Consider the following 23,162-nt stretch of genomic DNA (forward strand, 5'->3'; position numbering starts at 1 on the left):
CACGATCCCGTGCGCACGATGCACGGGAATGCCATCATTTTCTATAATTGCACGTATTATTTTATTTTCCACTGTGAACCACCTCAACAGCCATCCTAATCAGCATTATGTAAATTCTGTATGCCGGATATGGGGTAATTTAGAAAAGATACAAAAATAGAAAACAAAACAAGAGGCAAACGAATTACGACAACAAGTCATCAAAGTCATAGTTATTGACTTTCTTTGCTGGCTGGTTGTTGTTGGAGGCAGACATGCCTCCAAAATTACCAAATGCCATCGTGTTCTGGTTCGAGGCTGCAGGTGTCGTGGGTTTGCTGGCCCAAGCGCCTGAATTCCAGGAGTTAGCCGCCAAAGTATTCATGGACGGTGCTGCCTCCTTGGTCTTTGTCTTTCCAAGGCCATCCAATGAAATCAATCCTGATGCATTGGCCCAGATATCGTTAGGGTTGGAAGCCGATGCATTGTTGTTGTTGTTATTATTGGCCTATATGCACACAAGAGTAACTTTAGGTCAGAATCTGTCTTCACAACGATTTGGGGGTCATGAGTTTAGACAAATACATGGACATATAAAAGTAAAAACAAAAGTAGAATGGGGTACTGGAATCATACCGGCGCAGAGAAGGATGAATTTGGTCTTGAATTGCTTGGCGTCGTTGAATTCGCTGACATTGGAGGAATAGCGCCACTGCTGAAGGATGCCATTGTGTTGCTCTTAACAGGACTACTTCCAAGAAGGTCGAACGCTGCTGCGCCACCAGATGGCTTGGAGTTGAGGCCTCCAAAGGTGCCACTGATATTGCTCGAGGTGCTGTTTGCCCTTACAGGAGGAAGAGCAGAGGTCATGGTAGGGTTGTATGCTGGGAATGCAGAGGTCTGAGATTGCGTTTTTTGTTCAACTGGGGGTGCACTCTGGAAATCGTCGAAATCATCAGTAGCTGACTGTAATGCACCCCATCCATCATCAACAGGTTTGGATGCAGATGAGCCGAAAGCGTTCTGATTTGAAGGAGGAGCCGCAGCTGGCTCGTCGAAATCAAACAAATTCACCTCTTTGACAGGTTCAGGCTTTGGAACGACCTTTGGAGTTTCAGTTCTGTCAGTCCTACGAGGGTTACGACGAGCAGGTGGAGAACTGGGCGAATCCAGATCATCATCATCATATCGCCCGGATCTACTGCTGCTTCCACGATCAGTGTAACGGTCGCTGGATCTATATGAAGAACCAGATCCGCTGCCAGAATATCCGCCGTATCCACCTAGCAATTGATGATATGCGATGCGAAGACAATAATGATTAGTCATCCCCGAAATGATATGAAGCGTATGGATCACAATCTGAAGAAGTGACCCTACCGGAACCGCCATCGTAATAACTATCGCTTCCGAATCCTCCAAACCGGGACCCAGTTCCTGCAAAGCCTCCGCCCTCAGCTCCTACATATTTGTTACGGTTCGCCTTGGCCTTCTTACGTTCCTCCTTGATACGATCCACACTGCTAAGCATCTCGGCGAACTCCTTGGCACGATTGCGAACTGGTTATAAAAAAGGGCAAAGGCAACGTTAATGATAAAGTCAATAGTAAAGTATCCTGGTCGATCTGCAAATTCAACATACCATTAATGCCCTCATCCTTTCCATTGTCGTCGACATATTGAAAGTTACGGAGCACTTTGATAGTGGAAATATGGCCACGAGCCTCATCCACAACACGTTCTGAACCATGCGTAACCAGATATTCCAGGAGAACAAGAGACTGTATAGAAAATACAACATTATAAGTGCCAAACATCTAATGATAAAACCAATTTGATAGCAGCCGGCTGCATGAGCAATGATAAATCGACCATAGACTAACCTTGTAGATCTGACGCCACTCACGAGGCTCCTTTTCCGCAAACCGCTTGAAAATGGCCGGCATAATCTCATTAAAATATTGACTATATCATTGCGTTGAAAATGAATAGACAAAAAAAAAATGAGGATGGTTGTGGACCTCAGGACGCCCACGATTTTTTTTTTTTTTTTTTTTTTTTTGTTCATACATGTTATGAGTGGCCTGCGCCAATTCTTGCTTCAAAGTGCCAGATGCACCCCAGGGATCGTTGCTAGTGGCCTCCCTGACCTTTTGTTCCATCTCCGTGTAGTTCATAACCTTTGCGGTCCTGGTGACAGATGTAGATGCAAAGTATAGAAAAAAAAAAAAAAAAAAAAAAAAAAAAAGTTCAGGTAAAGAACAAATGTTACAGACATGGAGGGAAAACGAAAAAAGCGCGATCATAATGATGGAATCCCTACACTTTCTCGATGGCATTTCGGATATCCCACATGGAGTACCCAGATACATTTTCAATAAAGTTTTCCATGATGTTGTATTCTAGTCAACCGTTAAGGGATGCCTTGTTGTGTATCTTTTTTATTTTTTACGATGAAGAGATGACGTTTTCTTGAAATATAACAATGGCGACAAATGTTATTTCAAGCTGTTGCTCGCTGCACTGTATCAAGTCCCGCGTGTGATCAATTGTCGAAGAGAAAGTGCACCAAACAGCAGGCACACAATGAGATGATGATGATGAAGAGATTGATATGCCCCCTGAAGAAAGGAAAGGGAACGCACCTAATATTCATGCATCAAATATTAAGCCACTGCAATTGGTTGTAGACTCGGGTGCTATACCACAGCTTCTCTGTCAGGACAAAGGCTATATTTATCTAGTTCTTTAGCTCGACCTTACTCACCATCCTTCTCGCAGCATCCTTGGTGAGGTATGCATTGTCCTATGATTCCTCCAATCGGACTGTGATAAAACCCTGAAAACAAAGTATAAATGATCGGCAAGAAATATATTATTAGATTATTCAAACAAACTATTGCCCAAGGTTATTAAGCAGCGGTGTCTTCAACTCTTGTGATCGTTTTCATTGATTTATTAGTGTCTCCCAGTCAAAACCCTTTTCGACTGCTCCATCGTTTTGATCCATTCAGAGGAGTCACCAATATGAATGGTGCTATAAATATATATCCAATGCTACCCAATTGGGATTTAGAATCCTCAGCTTTGCCTCGCTCGCCCTAATATTTCTCACTCTACTCAAGGATTATATCCTTGCACACTTGCACACTTGCACACTTGCACACTTGCACATCTTCAAATAGATCCACAATAGTCTTTTTAAATTTGAAACAGTATATGATATTGAGGTCACCTAAACGGACATAGCATGTTGCCAGCAAGGGATTATAATGAAATTACTTTTTACTCAACCATGCTCAGGCATTTAAGTACGTAAATGAAGACTGTGCGTCAAAAGCGTTTTCCGTCCTTAAATCCTTCTCATCCTATAGAAGGCACCAAAGTGGCCAATTAGAGGCGGCATCATAAACCATTCAGCGGACAACCTCACAAGTTCTGTTTTTTAACATTTAACTCCTCAGTTAATAAGATAATAAAACCGAGATGACGGAATGGTGGTTAACGATGCATGGGTATGAAAATTACATTCGACCGGGAAAATCCTGAACAAATGCGACGTGCTCAGTAGCACCATACGTCTGTTGTGATAATTCTACTTTGAATGTTGTAAATCGAAACAATACTCATTATATTCTACAGACCTCCGTATCACCGTGAGCTATAGTCCACTAAGATGCTTAGAAAACTCCTCGTGGGTTTTCCTTTCGGCACTTTTATTTGAGACTAGAGAAAAACTGTTGGATTTGGAAAAGTGTTGGGACGATTTTTCACGTCCAGAACGTCCTAGATACTTAGAGTGGCTACCATGGCGTCACCCGAGCCAGGTCAACAAGAAGTATCAGCGGCCTATGCTATGCGTATGACAAATATCCTTGATCGCCACTTCCTAGTATTTCCGCTACTTGATACCATGTTTTGATTGATAGTGATTATGATGGGGACGATGATGTGGACGACAATGATAATGGCCAATGCTATCTCTTATATATCCTAAAAACAGCGGAATCGATCTTCATGCTACAAAGGTAAAGGATATTAATTATAGGTTACTATAGTCACCAGAAAGGAATTAGATAAGTCCTTATATACCTAGCACAATGTGGGGAATGAGGACAAACTATAAGAAGGAAGTAATAGGCGGTGATAGCTCAAAAAAATAAAAATAAAAACCTTTACCTAAGAAAAGTTTATTTATTGTATCATTGATTTGATATTGATAGAATATTTTACTTATTGAGTTGGTGATGCAAATGAACGTAGTCAGCTAAACTGCAGAAAAACGCGCCACAGTCCTCACAAGCATAGCTAAATGTGTGTCACCAACTGATATTCTTGCTGCTACAGCTGATACTGCTATCCCTGCTCCTGCTCTCCACGATCTTAATACACCTTATTTTCCTCCATAAAGCTTTTCTTTTTTCTCTTTTTTATCCCCATCTTTGATTATGATTTGAGCAAGTTCGCAGCGTCAAGCTCCCCCTACTTAAATGTAGATAAACCACATTAACGCCTTTTACACCGATTTGCAAATGAAACTGTGCAATAGTTGTGGCAATGCACATGGAAATCTTTCTTGCGCGCACAGTTGTTTTTGTGGTTACACAAGTAAGACATTTGTGCGTCTGTGCTCAATTGAATTTCGCGTTAATTTTTTACCAGTCGTATGGCCTTACTACTGACCACATTGTGATAACCGTATTCACTTCATTGACCCTGGTAAGTTTTTGTATGGGAAATAAAAGAGCCGTGAGCCATGATCACAAGGATATAACTGCTTAAAACTGCCCCCACTTTAGTACCTGTATGATGAAATGTCTATCTTGACGTACTGTTGCTGCTCGACGAGATTATGCAAACAGGCGGTGATCAAGCCCTACATTGAAGTACTTCCGCTGTCTATATGGAATGCAGCCAAAGGAGCGCAGAGTGTGTGTACTACGTCCGTCGTCAAATTTATGCCACAGGCAAGCAACAGCGACGATTTTTTATTACGATACACGTGTAGCTCTATTGTTAAAAAATAAAAAAAAATAAAAAAATACGAACATATGAAGCATCAATTGACCCATTATTACTATTATTATTATTATTATTATTATTATTATTATTATTATTATTATTATTATTATTATTATTATTATTATTATTATTATTATTATTATTATTATTATTATTATTATTATTATTATTATTATTATTATTATTATTATTATTATTATTATTATTATTATTATTATTATTATTATTATTATTATTATTATTATTATTATTATTATTATTATTATTATTATTATTATTATTATTGCTACTAATATTTGCTTATTTACGCCCTTTGCATAGCTGCATGCCGAAGAGCAATCTAACGGACTTCATGAGTGAGGAGTATGGGTGATCAATATGAATCATATGGATATGAAACTGAATGAGAAACGTTCATCCCTTTATTGAACACCTCCTACTGATTTAAATAGGGTAACTAATAATTGATAAGTGAAATTACTACTTACATGTGACTGATATGTCACAATGAGTTACTTTAGTGCTGTTGGATTCTCTGACTACTGACTACGTTTGTGCCCCGGCCACCAAGCTTTAAAATGATCATTTTAGTAGGCTTTAGTTCTTTGGCCTTATCACAGTAACTTGATGCTGTGTATTTGTCAAACGAACGAATTACAATAATAATAATAATAATAAGGAAGGATAACAGAAGCAGCACGAACAGGTCTATCGAGACTCTAGAAGTTTGTTGGTATTGAGCATTGATTATTCCGCATTCATGTCTATTTGTCGAACTGCCGATCTTTGTTTATCGGTTAATATGCTATCATCAAACCCCTCTTCTTACCTCACTCATGCGCCCCGGGTGCGGCTCGTGCTTACACAAATTACGCACACTCACTTGACTTGCTCAGTGAAAATTTTAGCAAGAATGATCTCAAAAAGGTCTTCCAGTAAAAAGCTCAATCAACTGCCGTACTAAAGATTCAGACCGAGCATTTGTATTTGCGTTCATTGACGATCAGGGCTACTTGAGCTTGCAAGCTACATCTCTGGCCATGTTCTACATTCCAATGGCTCAAAGATCCATTTCCATTCTTGAGTATAGACAATTTACAGTAGAATGTATATTACCAATAACAGTGATTTCTATTTGAGAAAGAGCCTGAACTCACAATGATCAAGGGCACTCAATTTATAATATTTCAGACAAACAATGTTTATTGCCAACTATTTGTTATTCTACCACGCCCAAACTGCGCACTATTCCAAGGAAGGACAATTTCTAAGGCAAAGGAACTTTTGTTTTTTTAGGAGGGAGCCTTGGTATTGGTGGATTATTAGTTGGTTGCTGGCTGTCTTTGGTTGTCTTTGCACTTGGCTGAAAATATTCTTGGTATATCCTTTGGCAGTGCTCTGATTAATTGGCGCTAGTAGCTGATGGTCTTTGGTCGAATGGCTTCGGCTACCTGTCTTTGATTGACTGGCTTCGCCTGGCTGATTTCGATTATGTGCCTTCGGTGGATTGGCGTCGGCTGGCTGGCTTATCTGGATTGCCTTTGGTTGATGATTGAGGCTAACATGTTTGATTTGCTTGAGGCAGCCTGTGTTTGGTTTGACTGAGGCAGCTTGTGCTTTATTTGGCCAAGATAGGCTTTGAGTGAGTTGGCTAGAGTCGCCTATGTCTGGCCTGGCTGAGGCCGCTAAGTTCGGTCGAGCTGAGGCTGCTGAGCAAGGCTGGCTTGTGTTAGCCTTATTTAGGGGATCCCTGGGTTGATTATGGCTATGACTGGCGTCGGCTTTGACTTTGACTTTGGCGGCGGCTTCAGCTTTGGCGTTGGAATTGGCTTTGACTTGGGCGCTGGCTTTTTTTTTTCTTTTGTTTTCGGTGGGTTTTTTTTGGAGGTTTTTTATTCTTTGTTCGTTTGTTTTTGTACTTTTTCTTTTTTTTTTATTCATTTTTCTTTGACTTGGAGGGTTTTTTCTTTTGTTCTTTTTTCTTTTTCTTTCTTTTTTTTTTTTTTTTTTTTTTTTTTTTGCTTTTGGAATGCTGTTTGATTTTTGTTTTTGGAGTGTGGAGTCTTGTCTTCTCTTTTGTTTTTGGAGCCTTGTCTTTTGTTTTTGGAGTCTTGTCTTTTTTTTCTGCCGTTGGGTGTGGGTGTTGACTGCTCTTGGCCTACGGCTGCTGTCTGGTGTCTGGTGCCTGTTGGGCCTTGCTCTCGCTTCTCCAAGCTGAAGTCTGATTGCAGTAGTCTATCGAACAACCAGTCAATGAAGCCTCGCTTTGACCAGAGCTCCCTTGGTTCAGACGGCAGGAAACAGGGTTACACAACATGGCAGTACAATTGCACGGCCACGCGCAGCACGGACGTAATCGTCCTTAACACCACTAATTGGCCTAATCCGGAGTGATTCGGCGCATCGATATACCACTCTAGACCACAGCCAACTAAGTATTTATACCTATATTTCCTACGCGAAATTACCAAGAGCGCTCCGATCAAAGTGAGGCCCAAAGACTAGTTACTTGATGTCGGCAGCGAGGGTACTTTGATGGACCGTGCTGCTGGCTTATTCAGGGTGTTTTCTGGCTTTGCTCTGTAGCTGGCTAGGAGTTTGTGTGGTTTGCAGTCTAAGGGTAGCATGAATAGAGGGAGAAGTAGACAGAAAAAAAGAAGGGACAAATAAGGACGATGAAGCATAGACTAGGAAAGCTGTGAACTTCAGTAGGAGTGGCTGTTTGGGAGTGCTGCTTATCTTTCATCTTGATCGGGGCCGATAGTCGAGGAGACCGAGGAGAAAGAGAAGAACAGCAGTGGTCGGATTCCAAGGCGCGATACACCAAGTACCTTGCTTGCTGTACGCTCAAAAGCGACCAATAAAATATCAACAACAAATAAAAAAAATATACGTGTCTTTGATATCACCTGTCATATTTCAATGAAAATGAGGAAACAAAGTATCAACGTTTACATGTCGACCCATAAAAAGCACACATATCGAGGGAATGACGTGTTGTATTATTTTGGCGTTCTAAAAAGGAAAAAGGAAGAAAAAAAGGGAAAAAAAAGTAAAAAAAGAAAAAAAGTCTGTTCGGAGAAAAACTGCCGCAGCATAGTTCTCACGATAATCTGTTCTCTTCCTTGTTAGAGATGAAGAGAGAGAATGGAAGGAGAGAGCCAAATAGCAAACTTGACTGATAAGTGCCTGATGGGCCCTATTACTAAGAACTAAAAGGTACTCGAGCTAAATACTAGTGATAAACAGAGTATGCGAGCTTTAACAAGTTTGTGCTCTGAATCTCGTTCTTTTACTGTAGCTGCAGCACACTGCTCACTGTTTTTCTTTTTTTCTTTGTTGTATGCCATACAAAGAGAGCAATGTGGCTCGTGCTCTTGTTGTGCTGTTGCATGTATGACCCTGCATATCTTTGAGGATAGAATGTTATTAATGCTATTTCCACCTACACCCGTGAGAGTTTTTTCCAAGCATATGAAAATTAACGAATGACATCACAGGTGCGCAGATTATCTATTATCAATCTTCTTCTTGAATAAGGCGTAAAAAAAGCAAAATGCTGAATATGTGTTTGTTATTCAGTCAATCCTTTAAAATCACAAATTGGTTTCAGGGACACGTCCAACAAATAAAAGCAAACCTTATTTGACGAACGACAGTTTGGCGATTTGAATCCTTCCTTAATGTTGTTACCGTCATTTTTTCTTTTTTTTTTACCAAAAGCCTTGCACTGTTGACAGCAAGAGTCCCATTGTCAAGTTCCATCATTGTCTCCATAGTTTCGCATGAAAAAAAAAAGTCACTGGATGTATAAATACCTCTCTTTTCCCCCGCCAAGCTTGCACCTCACTCAGGCACTTTACATGTGTTTGGTGCGTCTCCCCGCGGCGTTGCATCAGCCAGTAGTTCTGGTCCACCACAGGTGCGAACCAGGCGAAAATGTTGCTCCAGCGCTTCAACAGGTGTGGTTGTTTGTACTCGTTGATGATCGGTCGGCGGACTGTCAGAGAGTTGCGGGGCCAGCGGGGCGCATTAGTCAGACCACCTCCTCGTGGTGCGTCCTGGGCTGTCTGCTCATCTGCAGACAGGCGAAGAGTCTGACACTCTTTATAACTCTTAGTGTTATTATTTATTTATTTATTTATTTTTTATTTTTTATTTTTTTTAAAAAAAAAAAAAAAAAAAAAAAAAAAACTCTTTGTTCAACAAAGCATTAGCTCGTCTTGCTGGTGTACACCTTTCTTTCATCTCCTAGAGCAAAACTTCCTCGCAGCCATCTTTTTCCGAATACAGAAGCGAATGATTAGCCGCTTTGGAGGCATGAAGGTTTTGGTTGACTGTTATTTGTTAAACGATTTATTTGAGCAGGATTCAAGGAGTGAATGGACGATTCTGTAACAACGGTTGACGCTACGTCGGGCGAGCTTTTTTCTGAGCATAGTGGATAGGATATAGCTCAAATGACATTACTGTTTTATGTAAATATTGTAATAACTATATTTTCCAGCATCATTCTGTACTATCCCCCAACCGTCGCTATCGAAGACGGTATCTTGGAATCGACTCGATGCAAATTCCGCTGCCTTTTTATCCTCAATTATTGCAATCCTCTTGTTGAACGTGATAGGAGCTGCCAAGTCCTTTTTAATAGTGCCCTTCAAATATCAAAACAAAAAATGTCATGACTTTTCGACTATTGCGTTCGCCTAAAAATGGCAAATTACAATTTTTTGTTTTGATATTTGAAGGGCGCTAATAATAAAAATTTTGTTCTTGGCTGCTGATGGTGGCGCGTGTACCATGATCCATTTGCCCGTGCGCGGCGCTGTAGACCCTCTTCCTTCTCTATAAACTCCAGTTGATCCGCAAGAGTTTTTCTTTTTGTCAAGTTGTCACGAGTAAGACTTCCCAAGCAGTTGAGATTGTCGCGTAGTTCATAAAGTGTATTGATAACGGATTTAAACTTGGGTAGTGTTGTCACGGAGGTCGGAAGCTCAAAGCTAGCCTCTGGAACAGCGACATAGAGTGCCAGGGCAACAAGAAGAAGGGAGAATATGCATCCACTTAGACCAGCAGTTTGGATGCCAAATGCAGTGGAGTTATATAAAAGGTCTTTGTCGTCGGGAAGAATCTCTACCAAACAATTAGCGATATTTTTTGCCTCCCTAATAACTTTGGCACCATCCGAGTGAACTTTGCTGAGTTGTGGTGAGCGAGCGACCTCCATAACACAGAGGGTATGCTCTTGACCTCTAAAGTCAAGAATAACACGTCCATCGATTTTGAATGAGGTAGCATTGGGATCTTCAAACATTTCCTGCTTCTCTTTATTGGCACTTTCCATGGTTGTCTCGCCAGTTTTCAGTCGAAGCTTTGCTGGCGAGCCAATTAGTAGACGAGCAAGGAGTGGCTGCCATAATCCCGATAGGAGATCCATTTCTGATGATGTACCTTCGGAACTATCAGGCGAAAGAAGGTGTGGATATGAAATCATTGCATCAGTGATCCTATTTGAGCCGAACGGACCGAATTCGAATGGCTTCGAATAAGCCCTATCCTGGATCGATTCGAATGACGCGAATAGTTCGAATGGCTCGAATAGGAACACTGATGAAAGGTAGCATTGTTACGCGTAGCGTAAGCATGGTCACTATATTATAACACACAATCAAAATAAAAAAATATATATATATATTAATAAAATCACTACAAACACAAGTTTAATATAATCATTTCCTATTGTGCCAATGGTTCAAATGAATCGAATCATTAGAATCGAATTCGAACTTACCTTATCCGAACAGGAGCACCGCATTGCATCAATCATAGTCCATAAAAATGTAATGTTGTTGACACGAGACTCCGTTGCATTCGTTATCTGTTTTGTCAGATTGAGGAAGATTGCGTATGAATTTGTAAAAAAAGATCGTATTGGTTTTAGTATCAGGTGTCTAGTATGGCATACTAGTACTGCGTACCAAAATAACGAAAGTTTAGTATGACATACTCGTACTGCGTACCAAAATAACAAAAACAATCCCCCTTCCACAGCTGCAAAGTATCCAAATTCACCATCCCTCTTCACAAAGGCTGTCGTATAGAGCATCTGGTCTCTATGGCTCCTGAGAACGCGGATATACGTATATGGAGTCGAACTGTCACCAACTATCAAAAGACAAGTAATCTCTCGGGTTACAAATGGATGGGAGGATAGACATTCCACAAAATAAACTGAGGTCTATCCATTGTATTTTGGTGAATTTGATAAACAAAATTTAGTACCGAGGGCGCTTGAGCTCTTAATAAAGGGAAAAGAAATAGAGTAGTAACACAGTAACACGGCACGCTATGCATCGTAGCAATGTATATTTACCGAAACAAACTACACGTTAGAGGTCCCTAATTACTGAACTCATCGTTGTGTGCTTAATAGTGTACGGAAATACTAGAGATGTATGCACGCGCTAAATGAAAGAAGTATCGGGGAACCATCCATAATCTATAACAACACGGCTAACAAAAGTGCGAAGTAGAGCGGCATAGTATATTTCAATTATAGATAAATCATTTGTAATTCTGTATTTAGTCCCAGAGTCGCATAAAGAATGCCAGCATCTACTCTGAGCTACGTACGACCTTGATAAGATAAATATTCTGGTCAGTATTTGATACCTGGGTATCGACTCTGGATCTAAGCTTGTGTCGTGGAAGGCTTCCTGGTAGTGGTATTTAAGACTGAAATAAAGAGCACGTACAAATGAAAAAAAAGATTATTTGTACAGGGGAGCAGTGTAAATAGGATTAATCTATTTGGCAGCCTAGTTGCTAAATATTATTTGGCAGCCCATTGCCAAATATAATCAACTTTCAAGACTCTCTTTGGCAGCCCAGTTGCCAAATAACATTCATTATTTACTTGGCAGCCTACCCAGCGTTATTTGGCCTCTAACTATTTTTTTTTTTTTTTTTTCATTCCTAGGAACCGTATGTGTGTATAACGCTCATACTTTAAATTAATAAAGCTCCCATCTTCTACGTCATGGTTATGTGTAGTGACATTGTCTTGTCTCATTGAAAACTAATGACTTTTTTTTTCAAGTAGGTCGCTCATACAGTTTTGGAGGTGCCATTTGGAGATCAATACCTATGAGAGGTTTTCGCTCGGAGCAAACGCGTCTCACCTGCTACCTAGACGTCTTCAATAAATCATTCCTTAACCGTGTACATTGAAGGCTGTTTTGTGAAGATATCATCGCCGCTGCCCTTAGTACCTCCGGTGGCATTAGCTGTGCAAGGCAATGTATCCACAGAACGCTGCCTGTTTTACCACTGATGTTATGACCCTGTTATCAAAAAAAAAAAAAAAAAAAAAAAAAAAAAAAGGTAATGTATTTGGCAGCCCAGCTGCCACCCAAGAGTGCGAAGTTAAGTGGCAGCCCCCAGAAGTAGGCTGCCAAATAGAGGCAAAAATTACTATAATTGGTATGGGCTGCCAAATAGATTAATCCTAGGCTCGTTCCCAGCCCCTTCACTTTAGGTGACTCAAAAAGGAAATGGAATTTCCTGTCACCTTTATAAAGTGAAGAGGGATGGGTACGAGCCTAGATTAATCCGTGTAAATAAGGCGTGAACGGTGGCCGTGCAAATATCCTTCGGCTGTATCAAAAGAGACGTTTATGCAAAATAATCGCTCCTGGGTGGGCTTGAACCACCAACCTCCTGATTAACAGTCAGACGCGCTAACCAATTGCGCCACAAGAGCAGATAGCGAACGCATGCATTAATTATCTATATTAAGTTACTTGCACCACGTGACTAGCCGAGAAGCCCTTAATGAGCTGCTGCTAACTTAATTTTTATGATCAGTCTGTGGTGTCGCTTTTTGATCTGAGGGTCCTTGTTATCAAAAAAAAAAAAAAAAAAAAAAAAAAATGTGGTGTCGCTTCAGGTAGAGTCGATGGGTATGCTTCATCCACCAAGGCAGAGCTAGTAGGACTGTACGCAGCCATTCTAGTCAGTCCCCGTAACGTTCCAACGACTGTCTACATAGACAACATGGCGGTAGTGGTTCAGTTCAAGGACCTTGCTCAAAAGCGAGAAGCAAGCACTGAACGGCAGCGATTGCGATCCAAGTACGCAGTGTGGTGGGCAGCCATTTCGAGAGCGCTCTTAAGCAGGGCGGGAAGGTAACTGTGAAATGGATCAAGGGCCATGCTGGGAATAGAGGCAATATAAGGGCAGACCAAGCCGCCAAAGATGCTCATTTTAGCGAAATGTGGACAATCAAAGTACTGGAACACAACGATCTGCGCTGTCACGCTATTTTCGAGAACGAGGTGGTGGAGGATGATCTTAGACACCTGCTAAAGCTCCAATCAGCAGTGAGAACACATTACTTGTGGGCGTCTCAGAACAGAGTCAGGAATTATATTGCAGACTGGCGAGAAGTAGAATGGAAAGCAAGCCTGCATATTCTTCACGATGGCAACACGCCTAGAGGCCTCTTCACCAGCCCAGCAGATTGTCACAAGAGAGCGCACAGAATAAAGAAGGTCCATGGTATGCTTCCTACACTCACTTATATGAGGCAATGGCGACCGGACCTGTATGAGACTGACATCTGCAGGATGTGTGAACAGGAGCAGGAGGACATAGAACACCTCTGGCGATGTCCCATGACACTGGACGAGCAATTGAAAGGTTGGAAGCAGGCCATAGAACTCATCACGAAGGATGGCAAAAGAGCATTAGTGAAGGAGAAGAAGCTCTGGGAAGACAAACAAGGGAAAACACAGGAGCCAAACCTGAATAAAGGAGGTCCCTCGTTTACACCTGTAGCCGACAACGTGATTTGGGGCTCTTTGGAAGCGATGTTCAAGGGCGTCAGAGAGATTCGACATGCGAGCACTCTGTTTGGTGAGGAAGAGGTGGATATGGGGCGGAGGAACGAGGGTGAGGATGCTCACTGGACTGTCCAAGACTTGTACCACGGTTTGGTGCCGAAGGAACTGATACAAAAATGGAAGACGATCTTCAGAACCACAGCATCGATCTCAAGGTACATTGTTTGCCGCTTTGTCAAGTCAATCGAGGAACTCGGCAGGACTGAAATCTGGAACAGACGCTGCAAAGTCACCGTCAACTGGGAAAGAGACAATGGTATCACCTCTGTGAGCAAACGCGCCAGGGGACGCAACTGTGTTGGGAGGCACAGACGTAGCAGAGGTGAATTCTTTGGCTCTCACCAGGGACAACGACGAACAGCAGATGTGAAGGCGATCAGGACTGAGGCAGACCGGCGAGTGGCGGCAAGCTACCGGCAGCAGGTGGAATTGGCGATTATGGAGCGCCTGGAAAGCTGTAAATTTTTGATGATTGAAGACAGCGGCTAAAGGATGACCTTCGCACACAACAGGCCAAGTAGGGAGTAGAGCCGTGCCACAGATCCTCTGGGACCAAGGAAGTCTACTCAATGCTGACGTGGTTTATGAACAGGATGTAGTACTGTGGCAGTATGACGATGCGGCTTCGGTCGATTATTGGATACCGCTTTATTTGCGCCCCTAATAATAGGGCAACCCATTTACAGAGTCTATCTCCAATAAATCCTCATGACCTCGTGGGTCCCAGTTATCAAAAAAAAAAAAAAAAAAAAAAAATCATCACCTCTGCGAACAGGTCAAGTGAGGAGTAGAGCCGCTCCACGGGTTTCCAGGGGACCAAGGAAGCCTAATTAATACTGACGTGGTTTATGAACAGGACGTTGTACTGCGGCAGTACAACGTTACAGCTTTAGCAGATTTTTAGATATCGTTTTATTCGCGGCCCAGTATTGGGGCAACCCATTTAATGAGCTAACCTCTTAATGATTTCTGCATGGCCTCGTGGGTCTTCGTTATCAAAAAAAAAAAAAAAAAAAAAAAAAAAACACTAATGGACATACCACTCACCCAGACCATAAAGCAAGAAGAGTCGTGCCATCACGCACGGCGGCTAAAGCAGCTTAATAAAAAAATGAAGTAGAACGCGAAAAGGTGCCAATCAAAATTAATAAACGAGAGAGTATAATATGTTGGAAATACAATCCCAATGACAGAAACCAAAACCATCATAGTTTAGAGCGCTCCATCAATTTTTTTTTTAAAAAAGAGACGGAAGACTCCTTTTTTCAGCCTAGGCTCACATAGGAGCAAAAGAACCTAGGCTTGAATTAAAAAACAGCTTAAGGATCGAGGACTCGAAGAACGACTGGGGAGCTAAAGTAAGGTCAGCCAAGAATTGAACACATACAATCCATTGGTTTACAAATTGCCTATTTGCTTCTAGCTCTATCCTTTGACAAACTACTACCTCAACCAGAAAGAGGGTAGTTTACAAAGCTATAAGTGCCGTCCATCCAGTCTGGCTATGCCCGACCAAACTCTCCAAGGATATTTCTGTGACAGTTACTATCATGAATCAATCCATTTACGTTCACGATTCCTATCCAATTAAATTATTAATTGTTGGTCAGACTAAAGTGTCTTTGTTTGCTATTACGAGGTAAAGATCTCTGCAAAGCTCTTAATAAGACCTTGATGCCAACTTCCCTTCTGTTCATTCGTTACTATTCATAAAGATACTCATAGTCTTTATCGGATTTGACAAGATCACTACTTGTTATTAACTTTATCAACATTTTTTGACATCCTTGTCTATTTTATTTATTTCTTATGCATTGTCCTGGTATCTACGCCGACAATAACAAAGGCTACCCAGCCACATAACGGGAAGCTAGTCGCTTCTCAAGGTGTAGTGTCGAGTCCTAGGGTAGTTGTTCCTTTTCTTAAGCTGCCTTGAAGGTGGTCAAGACGAAAGCTAGCAGGGAGTTATCAACAACCATTGGGACTGATGGCAACGTGAAATGGCTTACGGAACATGAAAACAAAGAGGTCAATAGCTGCTTTGAATTGTCCCTAGTCGTGTCCCTTTTAATGAACTTCGTCATAGCCTTCACGTAGTATTCTGATTTTACGAATGGAATGAAGTGGCCCTGGACGCTCTCCTAAACCCCTGGACGTGGCATAATGGGGAAACTTGAGACTGTCGTTATCTAAAGGCTGTGAAGTGTAGCTAGAAGATGGCCTTTGCGTACAACAGGCTAGATAGAGGGCTCAAGGTTCATCATAAGGTTCATAGGGATCAAGAGAGCTACTGTTCATCTTGACATAAGTTTGTGAATAGTGTGTTACGTAGTGCGACAATAGAATTAAGGCAGTTTACAATAAGGTATTCCACTTTAGAGCCCGGTATCCATACGCCTTCATGACTTCGTAAGATCTAGTTATCAATTTGAGGCGATGGAAGTTGTAGTGTCATTTTGGGATTTGGGGCAGCAAGCCACAAGTCTACACTACACGAGCAACTGCGCCACCTGTACAAGTTTTTTTTTTTTTTTTTTTTTTTCCCACAGACATTCAATTGCTGCCACAGACATATTTTTACCGCCTTACTTTTTAACATAAAAATATATAGGACAGGACAGGACAGGGCAGGATAGGGTAGGCCAGGATAGGGTAGGCCAGGATAGGATTGGACAGGATGTTTCTTCCCACAGCGATGGAGAATGTGTTCTCGGTGCCCGAGTTATTACATCATATTCAGTTGTGGCTCTCAAAGACTGACCTTGCGAATTGCATCCTTGTCTCGAAAGCTTTCCAAAAGACCTTTACTCCGCTTCTCTGGCATACAATCTCACTCAAGACATTAGTCCAACACCGCCGATTTACAGAGAATCCAGAAGTGCAACATGCCCTTGCTAGGAATATGGTTCACATTCGAGTCATTCAAATTCAGAGCTGCAAGAGTCTGGAGCCATTCTTGATGGCCGATATTTCTCAGCTGAAGCACTTACACACACTCGAGTTTCCATGGCCCGCAAGGGCCGATACAGACTACCGAGGGTTCTTGAAGAGGCAAAGGTTAACTATAACGCCTGATGGGACCCCTATATATGTGAACGCTACACCAGCACCTGACAGCATTGGAAACCCTCCAATAGACTCTACTCTTCTTGGGCCAGTGGACTGGATGGATATGAAGTCTGTATTTTTAATATATTATCAAAAGATGGAGTTGCATAGTCATCTTCAAAGGTGTGAGCGTGAAGTGATCCAACAATTCAAACAGGAGTATCATACCTGGGTCGTTGAAAACTTCCAAAAATATCATCAATTAGCGGAGCAGTATATGGCGGAATCGCTACAGGCAGGGGAAGCTGGCTATCCGGTTTTAGGGACAACAGCAAACGGCGCCGCCGCCGCAACAGCAGCGGCGGAAACAACAAAGCAGTGGATAGGCATGCTCTTATGGGAAATCACACACTACATAAGACTAGTGGACTCCTTCCTCATCATGCCACTCAGCATTCGTCCTACTACACTTGAACAAGAGCTTTTAGACTGGTTTCGACGTCTCAAGGAGCAGAAAAAAACACTACTAGATATCACTGAGGTGCTTGAGGAACGATATTCCGCCGCTACACGGATACGGACAAGGCAGGACCAGATAGTTGAGCAGCAGGCATCACCAAAAGACAAAAGCGCACAAAGGAAGCCCCTGAATACATCGGAGCAGTTGTATCGGCTCCACTCGACTCTAAAGACGCAGTGGGAAGAAATCCCGCAGAACACATGTGTCATTCAAAGTCGTCTACGGATGTTGCGGGACCCGACCTCATTAAGCTCATCTCAAGTTGTAGATGGTTTTGGCATATTCCCGCATCAAAGCCGCCTCCAATGCGAGCAGCAAACTGAAAGCCAGCGCCTAAGAGATGAAGTAGAGAATATGCTGCTACGACTGCAGGGTGGAAATAATAATGGACAGGGGAAACTTATTGTTCGAAAGCAAGTCCCACGCGATGACCTTGACTTATTCCTGGACCAAATTTATATATTTATTCGGTCATTAGCTCAGGATGAAAGATCCGCAGTTATCGATCGGATACAACAACAAGTTAGTTTGACTTCAACCGAGCCGCCCTCATCGCCAGATCGTAGGAGGCCCCCAGCATCTACGGTACCAAAACCATTACCATGGGACTACGATACCGACCAAGATCGAAACCACCTTGTCCAGTTCCTTCACCACGCTCCAAAAATTACGGCATTTCATTCAGCCCGGCCACTGACTTGGGATTGTGGTCTATACCAAGCTCTATCAACCCGTCTCAAGACCTTCTCAGAAATGACCTCCATATCCATATATACTCAGGAACTTGATCAGCATTGGTGCAGCGGTAATTTAGAACACCTTTTAGATGCCTGTTCTCCGCAACTAGAGGCCTTAAGGATAGCCGGGCCCCAGACCTTTAGGGCAGAAGTACTCGCACAAAATGTGGGTGCTCTTCAGTCAAGCCAAAACTGCAGTCAGGCTAAAAAAATGCGTCAAATAGAGACCAGTAGGACAAGCCTAAGGCGATTGGCTCTTGAAGGTGATTGTAAGCACTATTTCCGACCTTCATTCTTGAATCGGTGTCCCGAACTGAAATCACTAAGCTTGAGCGACTGTCAAGATTCTCTAGTTGAAGACATAAGTCGCTGGATCCAAAGTTGTTGTCCACTGCTAGAGGAGTTGGCAATATCCAAGGTCACAGAGCCTCGTGCAGCGGGTGCATTAGATGCTATCCTTGGAGCTTGCGTAGGTTTATCCTCCTCAACCGACCTCCGCAGCTGCACAGTGCCCCTATTGAAAAAAGGAAATGTTTATGTCAATAGCCAAGCTGGACAAACGACAAATTTGAAAAGTCTACTTGTCTTTGGCTACCAGTTTGCAGAACATGATCCTGCGATTGATGCAATATGTCAGCACGGCCGAAAGGGACTAAGGTATTTCGCGCTTAAGAGCTGTGAAGGTCTTTGGACAAGACGACAGCTCGATCTTGCTACCCATGAAATGAAGATCATAGAAGGAGATCCGCCACAGATCTACAGGGTTCTAGAAGCGTTAGGCCCTCAATTAGAATACCTTGATCTTTTACATTATGGTGGGGTACCACTTCGTAGTCCAGCTTATAGTCGGTTTGAAGCCACCGATTTCGCCAAGTACGCTTATGCAAATAACAACTTCAACAGCGGTAATGGACACCACGATGATAACAGCAGCGACAATAGTAACGGCAGTGCCAGCACCGGAAATAGAAGTATGACCAAGGACCAATGCGGTAATGGACAGCGGCTGATTTGGGTGTTTATTCCAACACTAAAAGTGCTCCGAATCTGCATCGGCGGCTTCTATCGTCCAACTTTGGATAATCGTCATTCAACTACAATTTATCCATTTAACCCTAGGATAAAAGACCCCATTATGAGTCGAGACATTGAGATTCGTGTCTGTCAAATCTTGGGCTCGTTCTCTGCACTAGAGGAGCTACATCTAGGGCTAGATGAAGCAGACGGTCCATATTGTATTGGGGACCCGTCAATGATGTTCCAGAATACTTCGTTAGCCTTGTCCCTAGATCATGGACTATGGGCGATGAGTGGGCTGAAGCAGCTGAAGGTACTAAAGGTCACCAGAATGGATCATCGAATAGGGTTGGAAGAAATTCAGTGGATGTGTGAGCATTGGCCAAGACTAGACATTGTGCACGGGCTCTTGAGGCAGATGAGTACAAAAGAGAGTATAGGGTTGCAAGAGAGATGGGAGCAACAGAAGGCAGAGAATGAAAGGATTGTAAAATGGCTCAAGGCGAACAAGCCTTTTTTAAGATACACTTAAAATGTAGCCTTCTCACCTTCTTCTTTATATTCTTTATTCCTCTTTCCTTCTACCATTTATTATTATTATTACTATTACTACTGCTATTGCCATTGCTATCGCCTTTGGTGTTTTTGGAAATATTGGTAATGACATTATAAAGGAATAAAGCGAAATAGACGCTTTGAATTTGGGCGTAGTCAATCTTTCTATTTGTTTTATTAATTAGACATTTAGTGCTTCATCGAAAGACCGTATCGCTGTAGAATCAAAGGAAGGAGGATTTCCCCTCGAGTTTATCTGAGTGCCTCTCCTTCAGCCATGTTGCACTCTCTGACTCAGTAATGCCTGTTCTACGCCTCAATCCTATGACCGGCTTCTGGTCCGGTCTATGCTCACTCATCCACTTGGTAGCGTGAGGTACAAAGCTTGCTTACAATTAGGGCTTCCAGCGCCGCGAATTCTTTCCAGAGAGAAGGCCCTGTACTCGAGCTTAGACACTGATGAGCGCTGGGTAATAAAAGATGTGTCCGACTTCATACAGTAACTCCTGGGTCACTAAGACGCAGATGGCCCGACCTATGTGGTTGTGGAAGCATGTATGGTTCTTTTAATTATCAACTTTTTGCCAGTCTTCCATTGACGAAGGTGAGTCCATAACGGTTGACATGGCTGGTAGCACCTCTTCTTTTCCTGGCATACAAGAGTCAAGAGCCTTATTTTGTTCTATTTTTTTTGTTTTTTTCTCAATCTTCATTTACGATTATTCTACAACCTAACAGTGCCAGAAATTCTTTTTATTCTTTTTACAATAAAATTGGCAAAATAGTTGAGGTTCCTTGCAATGGAAATGAACTGTCTATGGGCTGATTCAACAAATTTCAAATCGCTTTGTGAAATTGAAGGTGAAGACTATTCGGAGGTGCAGCGCGATCTTTTCATTAGTGGCATCTGTCTAGATGACTATTATCGTATCTTTGGCAACATATTGACCTATCAATCCATGGAAGCGACACAGTTTTAGTGGCCACGCTGAGCAAGAAGGCGATCCCGTTGAGCTGTAGCTCTTGGAACGTTGTTCCAGGCAAGGAGATGTTTCGGTCGAGTGAAGCCATTCCTTTGTTCATACAAAGGCTGAGCTTTAATGGCAAGATATTGGATAGTAGGAGGGCGAAGAAGCATACAGCATCACGGAGGGATCAACAATTTACTAAGTATTAGCCTTAAAGGGCGGATAAGGCGTTGATCAAAGTGCCATGGTATTTTTCGGATGTCTCTGATCATTCCAATACCGAAACCGTAGAGTCCCCTCTCCTGGCTCCACGAAGGCAAACCGTCTTCCCGGGGACGAGCGTTGAATGCGACTGCATGTACACCCCAAAGCATCAAGCAATTTGCCGTATGCGGTTTGGGATGCTTGAGTCCTCTACTCAAGCAAAGTTGTTGGAATGCCCTAATTGTTATAAGAGCGGCCAGATCACGCCAATTACTGCTAAGTTTGTAGGATGCAAATATAGGATTTTCGAGACCCAAAGTCTCAGGAGAACAGTACTCTCGGCTGGACTTGGGAGTGGTGAGAGTAGAGGATTTTTATCAGCTTTTCAACCTGAGCAACCAGATATCGTGGCAGCGATTGATTACCGAATCAGCTAGACTTGATGCAGTTGACGATTGCGCTATCTGTTTGGAGCCCATGGAGATGTAAGATAAGCTTGATTGTGGGCATCGGTCTCAGCGTGGTTGTAGCTATAACCAGTATTTAATCAATGGAGCTTTTCTTTAACCCATACATGTCTCCACTATGGGCTGATTTCAACAAGTTGATTATTAAGGGGTAACAAACTTAACAAATGATAGATGCTTGAAAGATCCGTTTCTTTCTTCACCAGCAACGTAAAATTAATTACAAAGAAGCAAAAGTGGATTCAATGGCATCAGAATATGAACTCTTTGAACCGCCAAATGATGCCATCTCAGCCGTTGTCTTCCATCCTTCTAGACCCGAGACGCTGATGGTCTCGTCATGGGACAAGGTATAATTATAATTGCAAAAATGAATTATTTATTGTTGTTATTATTATAGTTGTTTACAGTCCTTATCCAATATCCTCTTTCGACAATTGATACTTAATAGACTGTGGCATTGTACGATATAAACAAGAACCAGCAGACAGGGAAATATCAGCATGACGCAGCTGTGCTAGATTGCTGCTTTGGCGAAGGAATGGAGGCTTACAGTGGTGGTTTGGATAGAACTGTCAGGATGTAATGTCTTGTTTTCATCTCTTTGCTCCTGTTTATCTTTTGGTTGAGTTTACATGTTACTGGTGTTTTGCGTAGTAGGAGATCTTGCAATTCCCATGAAAAATGTGTATCTGATGATAAAAACCATTTATCAATATGTTTTATTAGGCATGATTTTGCCTCAGGGAAGGATATTGTGTTAGGATCGCATGATGATGCTGTACGTGCTATGGCATTCAGCACAGCTAACAGTAAGTTTTACTTATGCCCTCTCTTTCATCGATTATAAAAAAAAAAAGCACCGCATTAACCACATTTCGGCTACCCATAAACAGATTTTTTGGTGACAGGATCATGGGATAGGACCATCGGAACATGGGACCACCGCGCTGGTGGCGTGGAGCATGGGCACAACTTGGGCAAATACAATCAACCAGAGAAGATTTTCTCATTGGATGTCTGTGATCAAAAGCTGGTGGTTGCTATGGCAGGGCGATTGGTATTCATTTATGATTTACGCAATATGAAGGAAACACTACAGCGTCGGGAAAGCTCATTAAAATATCAGACTCGGATGGTTCGATGCATGCGTGATGGCCTTGGATATGCATCCTCATCAATTGAAGGCAGAGTCGCGGTCGAGTTTTTTGATCCTAGCGCGGAGAGTCAAGCCAAGAAGTATGCGTTCAAGTGTCACCGAAAGGTCATTGACGGAGTTGAGACAATCTATCCAGTCAATGCATTAGCCTATCACCCAATGTAGGTTTATTGATTTCTTGCTTAAAAAATTGCGCTTGCTTGTAAGAGCGCTATCTTTTTTATTGATCTCCTTTTTTTTTTTTTTTTTTTTTTTTTTAAAATAATGTTATGTAGTCATGGAACGTTCGCATCGGGTGGATCGGATGGTGGTGTAACGCTATGGGATGGGTTTAATAAGAAGCGATTGAAGCAATACACACCGTATCCGACATCGATATCTTCTCTGTCATGGTCATGCGATGGCAAAACTCTTGCTATCGCTAGTTCATACACTTTTGACGAGGGTGAGAAGGACCATGCGCCAGATCAAGTTTTTTTACGCTCAATATCAGATCAAGAGGCTAGACCAAAGATCTTACCGCCATCATCAGCCTCATCTGCAGCAGTGGCGGGGTTCGGCAAATGAGTCCTATGAGAGAAAT

The 23,162-nt window shown here is 42.3% G+C and overlaps 4 protein-coding genes and 1 non-coding gene across 5 annotated transcripts; 2 read left to right on the forward strand and 3 right to left on the reverse strand.

Moving 5' to 3' along the window:
• Positions 1 to 49: 49 nt before the first annotated feature.
• Positions 50 to 2,700, reverse strand: BCR41DRAFT_331965 (hypothetical protein). The gene is made up of 7 exons (XM_022021829.1): positions 2,303 to 2,700; positions 2,050 to 2,169; positions 1,863 to 1,944; positions 1,622 to 1,760; positions 1,360 to 1,539; positions 616 to 1,262; positions 50 to 487 (listed from the first exon to the last, which is right to left on the reverse strand). The coding sequence occupies exons 1-7, from the start codon at positions 2,368 to 2,370 to the stop codon at positions 185 to 187; spliced, it is 1,539 nt and encodes a 512-aa protein (XP_021885013.1). The 5' UTR covers positions 2,371 to 2,700; the 3' UTR covers positions 50 to 184.
• Positions 2,701 to 9,694: 6,994 nt separating this feature from the next.
• On the reverse strand, positions 9,695 to 10,555 carry BCR41DRAFT_411667 (hypothetical protein; the record flags this gene model as incomplete). Its single annotated transcript, XM_022029455.1, has 2 exons — positions 9,801 to 10,555; positions 9,695 to 9,707 (listed from the first exon to the last, which is right to left on the reverse strand). Exons 1-2 carry the CDS (start codon positions 10,493 to 10,495, stop codon positions 9,695 to 9,697), a joined length of 708 nt encoding a protein of 235 aa, XP_021885014.1. The 5' UTR covers positions 10,496 to 10,555.
• Positions 10,556 to 12,689: 2,134 nt separating this feature from the next.
• On the reverse strand, positions 12,690 to 12,763 carry BCR41DRAFT_t24. The gene has a single exon. It is a non-coding gene; the product is annotated as a tRNA-Asn (tRNA).
• A 3,699-nt stretch (positions 12,764 to 16,462) lies between these two features.
• Positions 16,463 to 19,914, forward strand: BCR41DRAFT_346606 (hypothetical protein). The gene has a single exon (XM_022022929.1). It carries the CDS (start codon positions 16,582 to 16,584, stop codon positions 19,756 to 19,758), a length of 3,177 nt encoding a protein of 1,058 aa, XP_021885015.1. The 5' UTR covers positions 16,463 to 16,581; the 3' UTR covers positions 19,759 to 19,914.
• Positions 19,915 to 21,665: 1,751 nt separating this feature from the next.
• On the forward strand, positions 21,666 to 23,146 carry BCR41DRAFT_300175 (mitotic checkpoint protein BUB3-like protein; the record flags this gene model as incomplete). The annotated part of the gene is made up of 5 exons (XM_022020551.1): positions 21,666 to 21,770; positions 21,872 to 22,002; positions 22,150 to 22,232; positions 22,317 to 22,740; positions 22,855 to 23,146. The coding sequence occupies 5 exons, from the start codon at positions 21,666 to 21,668 to the stop codon at positions 23,144 to 23,146; spliced, it is 1,035 nt and encodes a 344-aa protein (XP_021885016.1).
• Between the last annotated feature and the right edge of the window lie 16 nt (positions 23,147 to 23,162).

The sequence above is a fragment of the Lobosporangium transversale genome, assembly GCF_002105155.1.
Source record: "Lobosporangium transversale strain NRRL 3116 chromosome Unknown BCR41scaffold_4, whole genome shotgun sequence".
NCBI classification, from domain to species: domain Eukaryota; kingdom Fungi; phylum Mortierellomycota; class Mortierellomycetes; order Mortierellales; family Mortierellaceae; genus Lobosporangium; species Lobosporangium transversale.

Bases quoted from the DNA above. Each gene is read 5' to 3' on its own strand.
- BCR41DRAFT_331965 (XM_022021829.1), bottom strand. From the start codon at position 2,370: ATGGAAAACTTTATTGAAAATGTATCTGGGTACTCCATGTGGGATATC. The intron at 2,170-2,302 runs GTAGGGATTCCA...ATCTGTCACCAG, and splicing joins CGAAATGCCATCGAGAAAGT to GACCGCAAAGGTTATGAACT. The intron at 488-615 runs GTATGATTCCAG...GTGTGCATATAG, and splicing joins ATTCATCCTTCTCTGCGCCG to GCCAATAATAACAACAACAA.
- BCR41DRAFT_346606 (XM_022022929.1), top strand. From the start codon at position 16,582: ATGTTTCTTCCCACAGCGATGGAGAATGTGTTCTCGGTGCCCGAGTTA.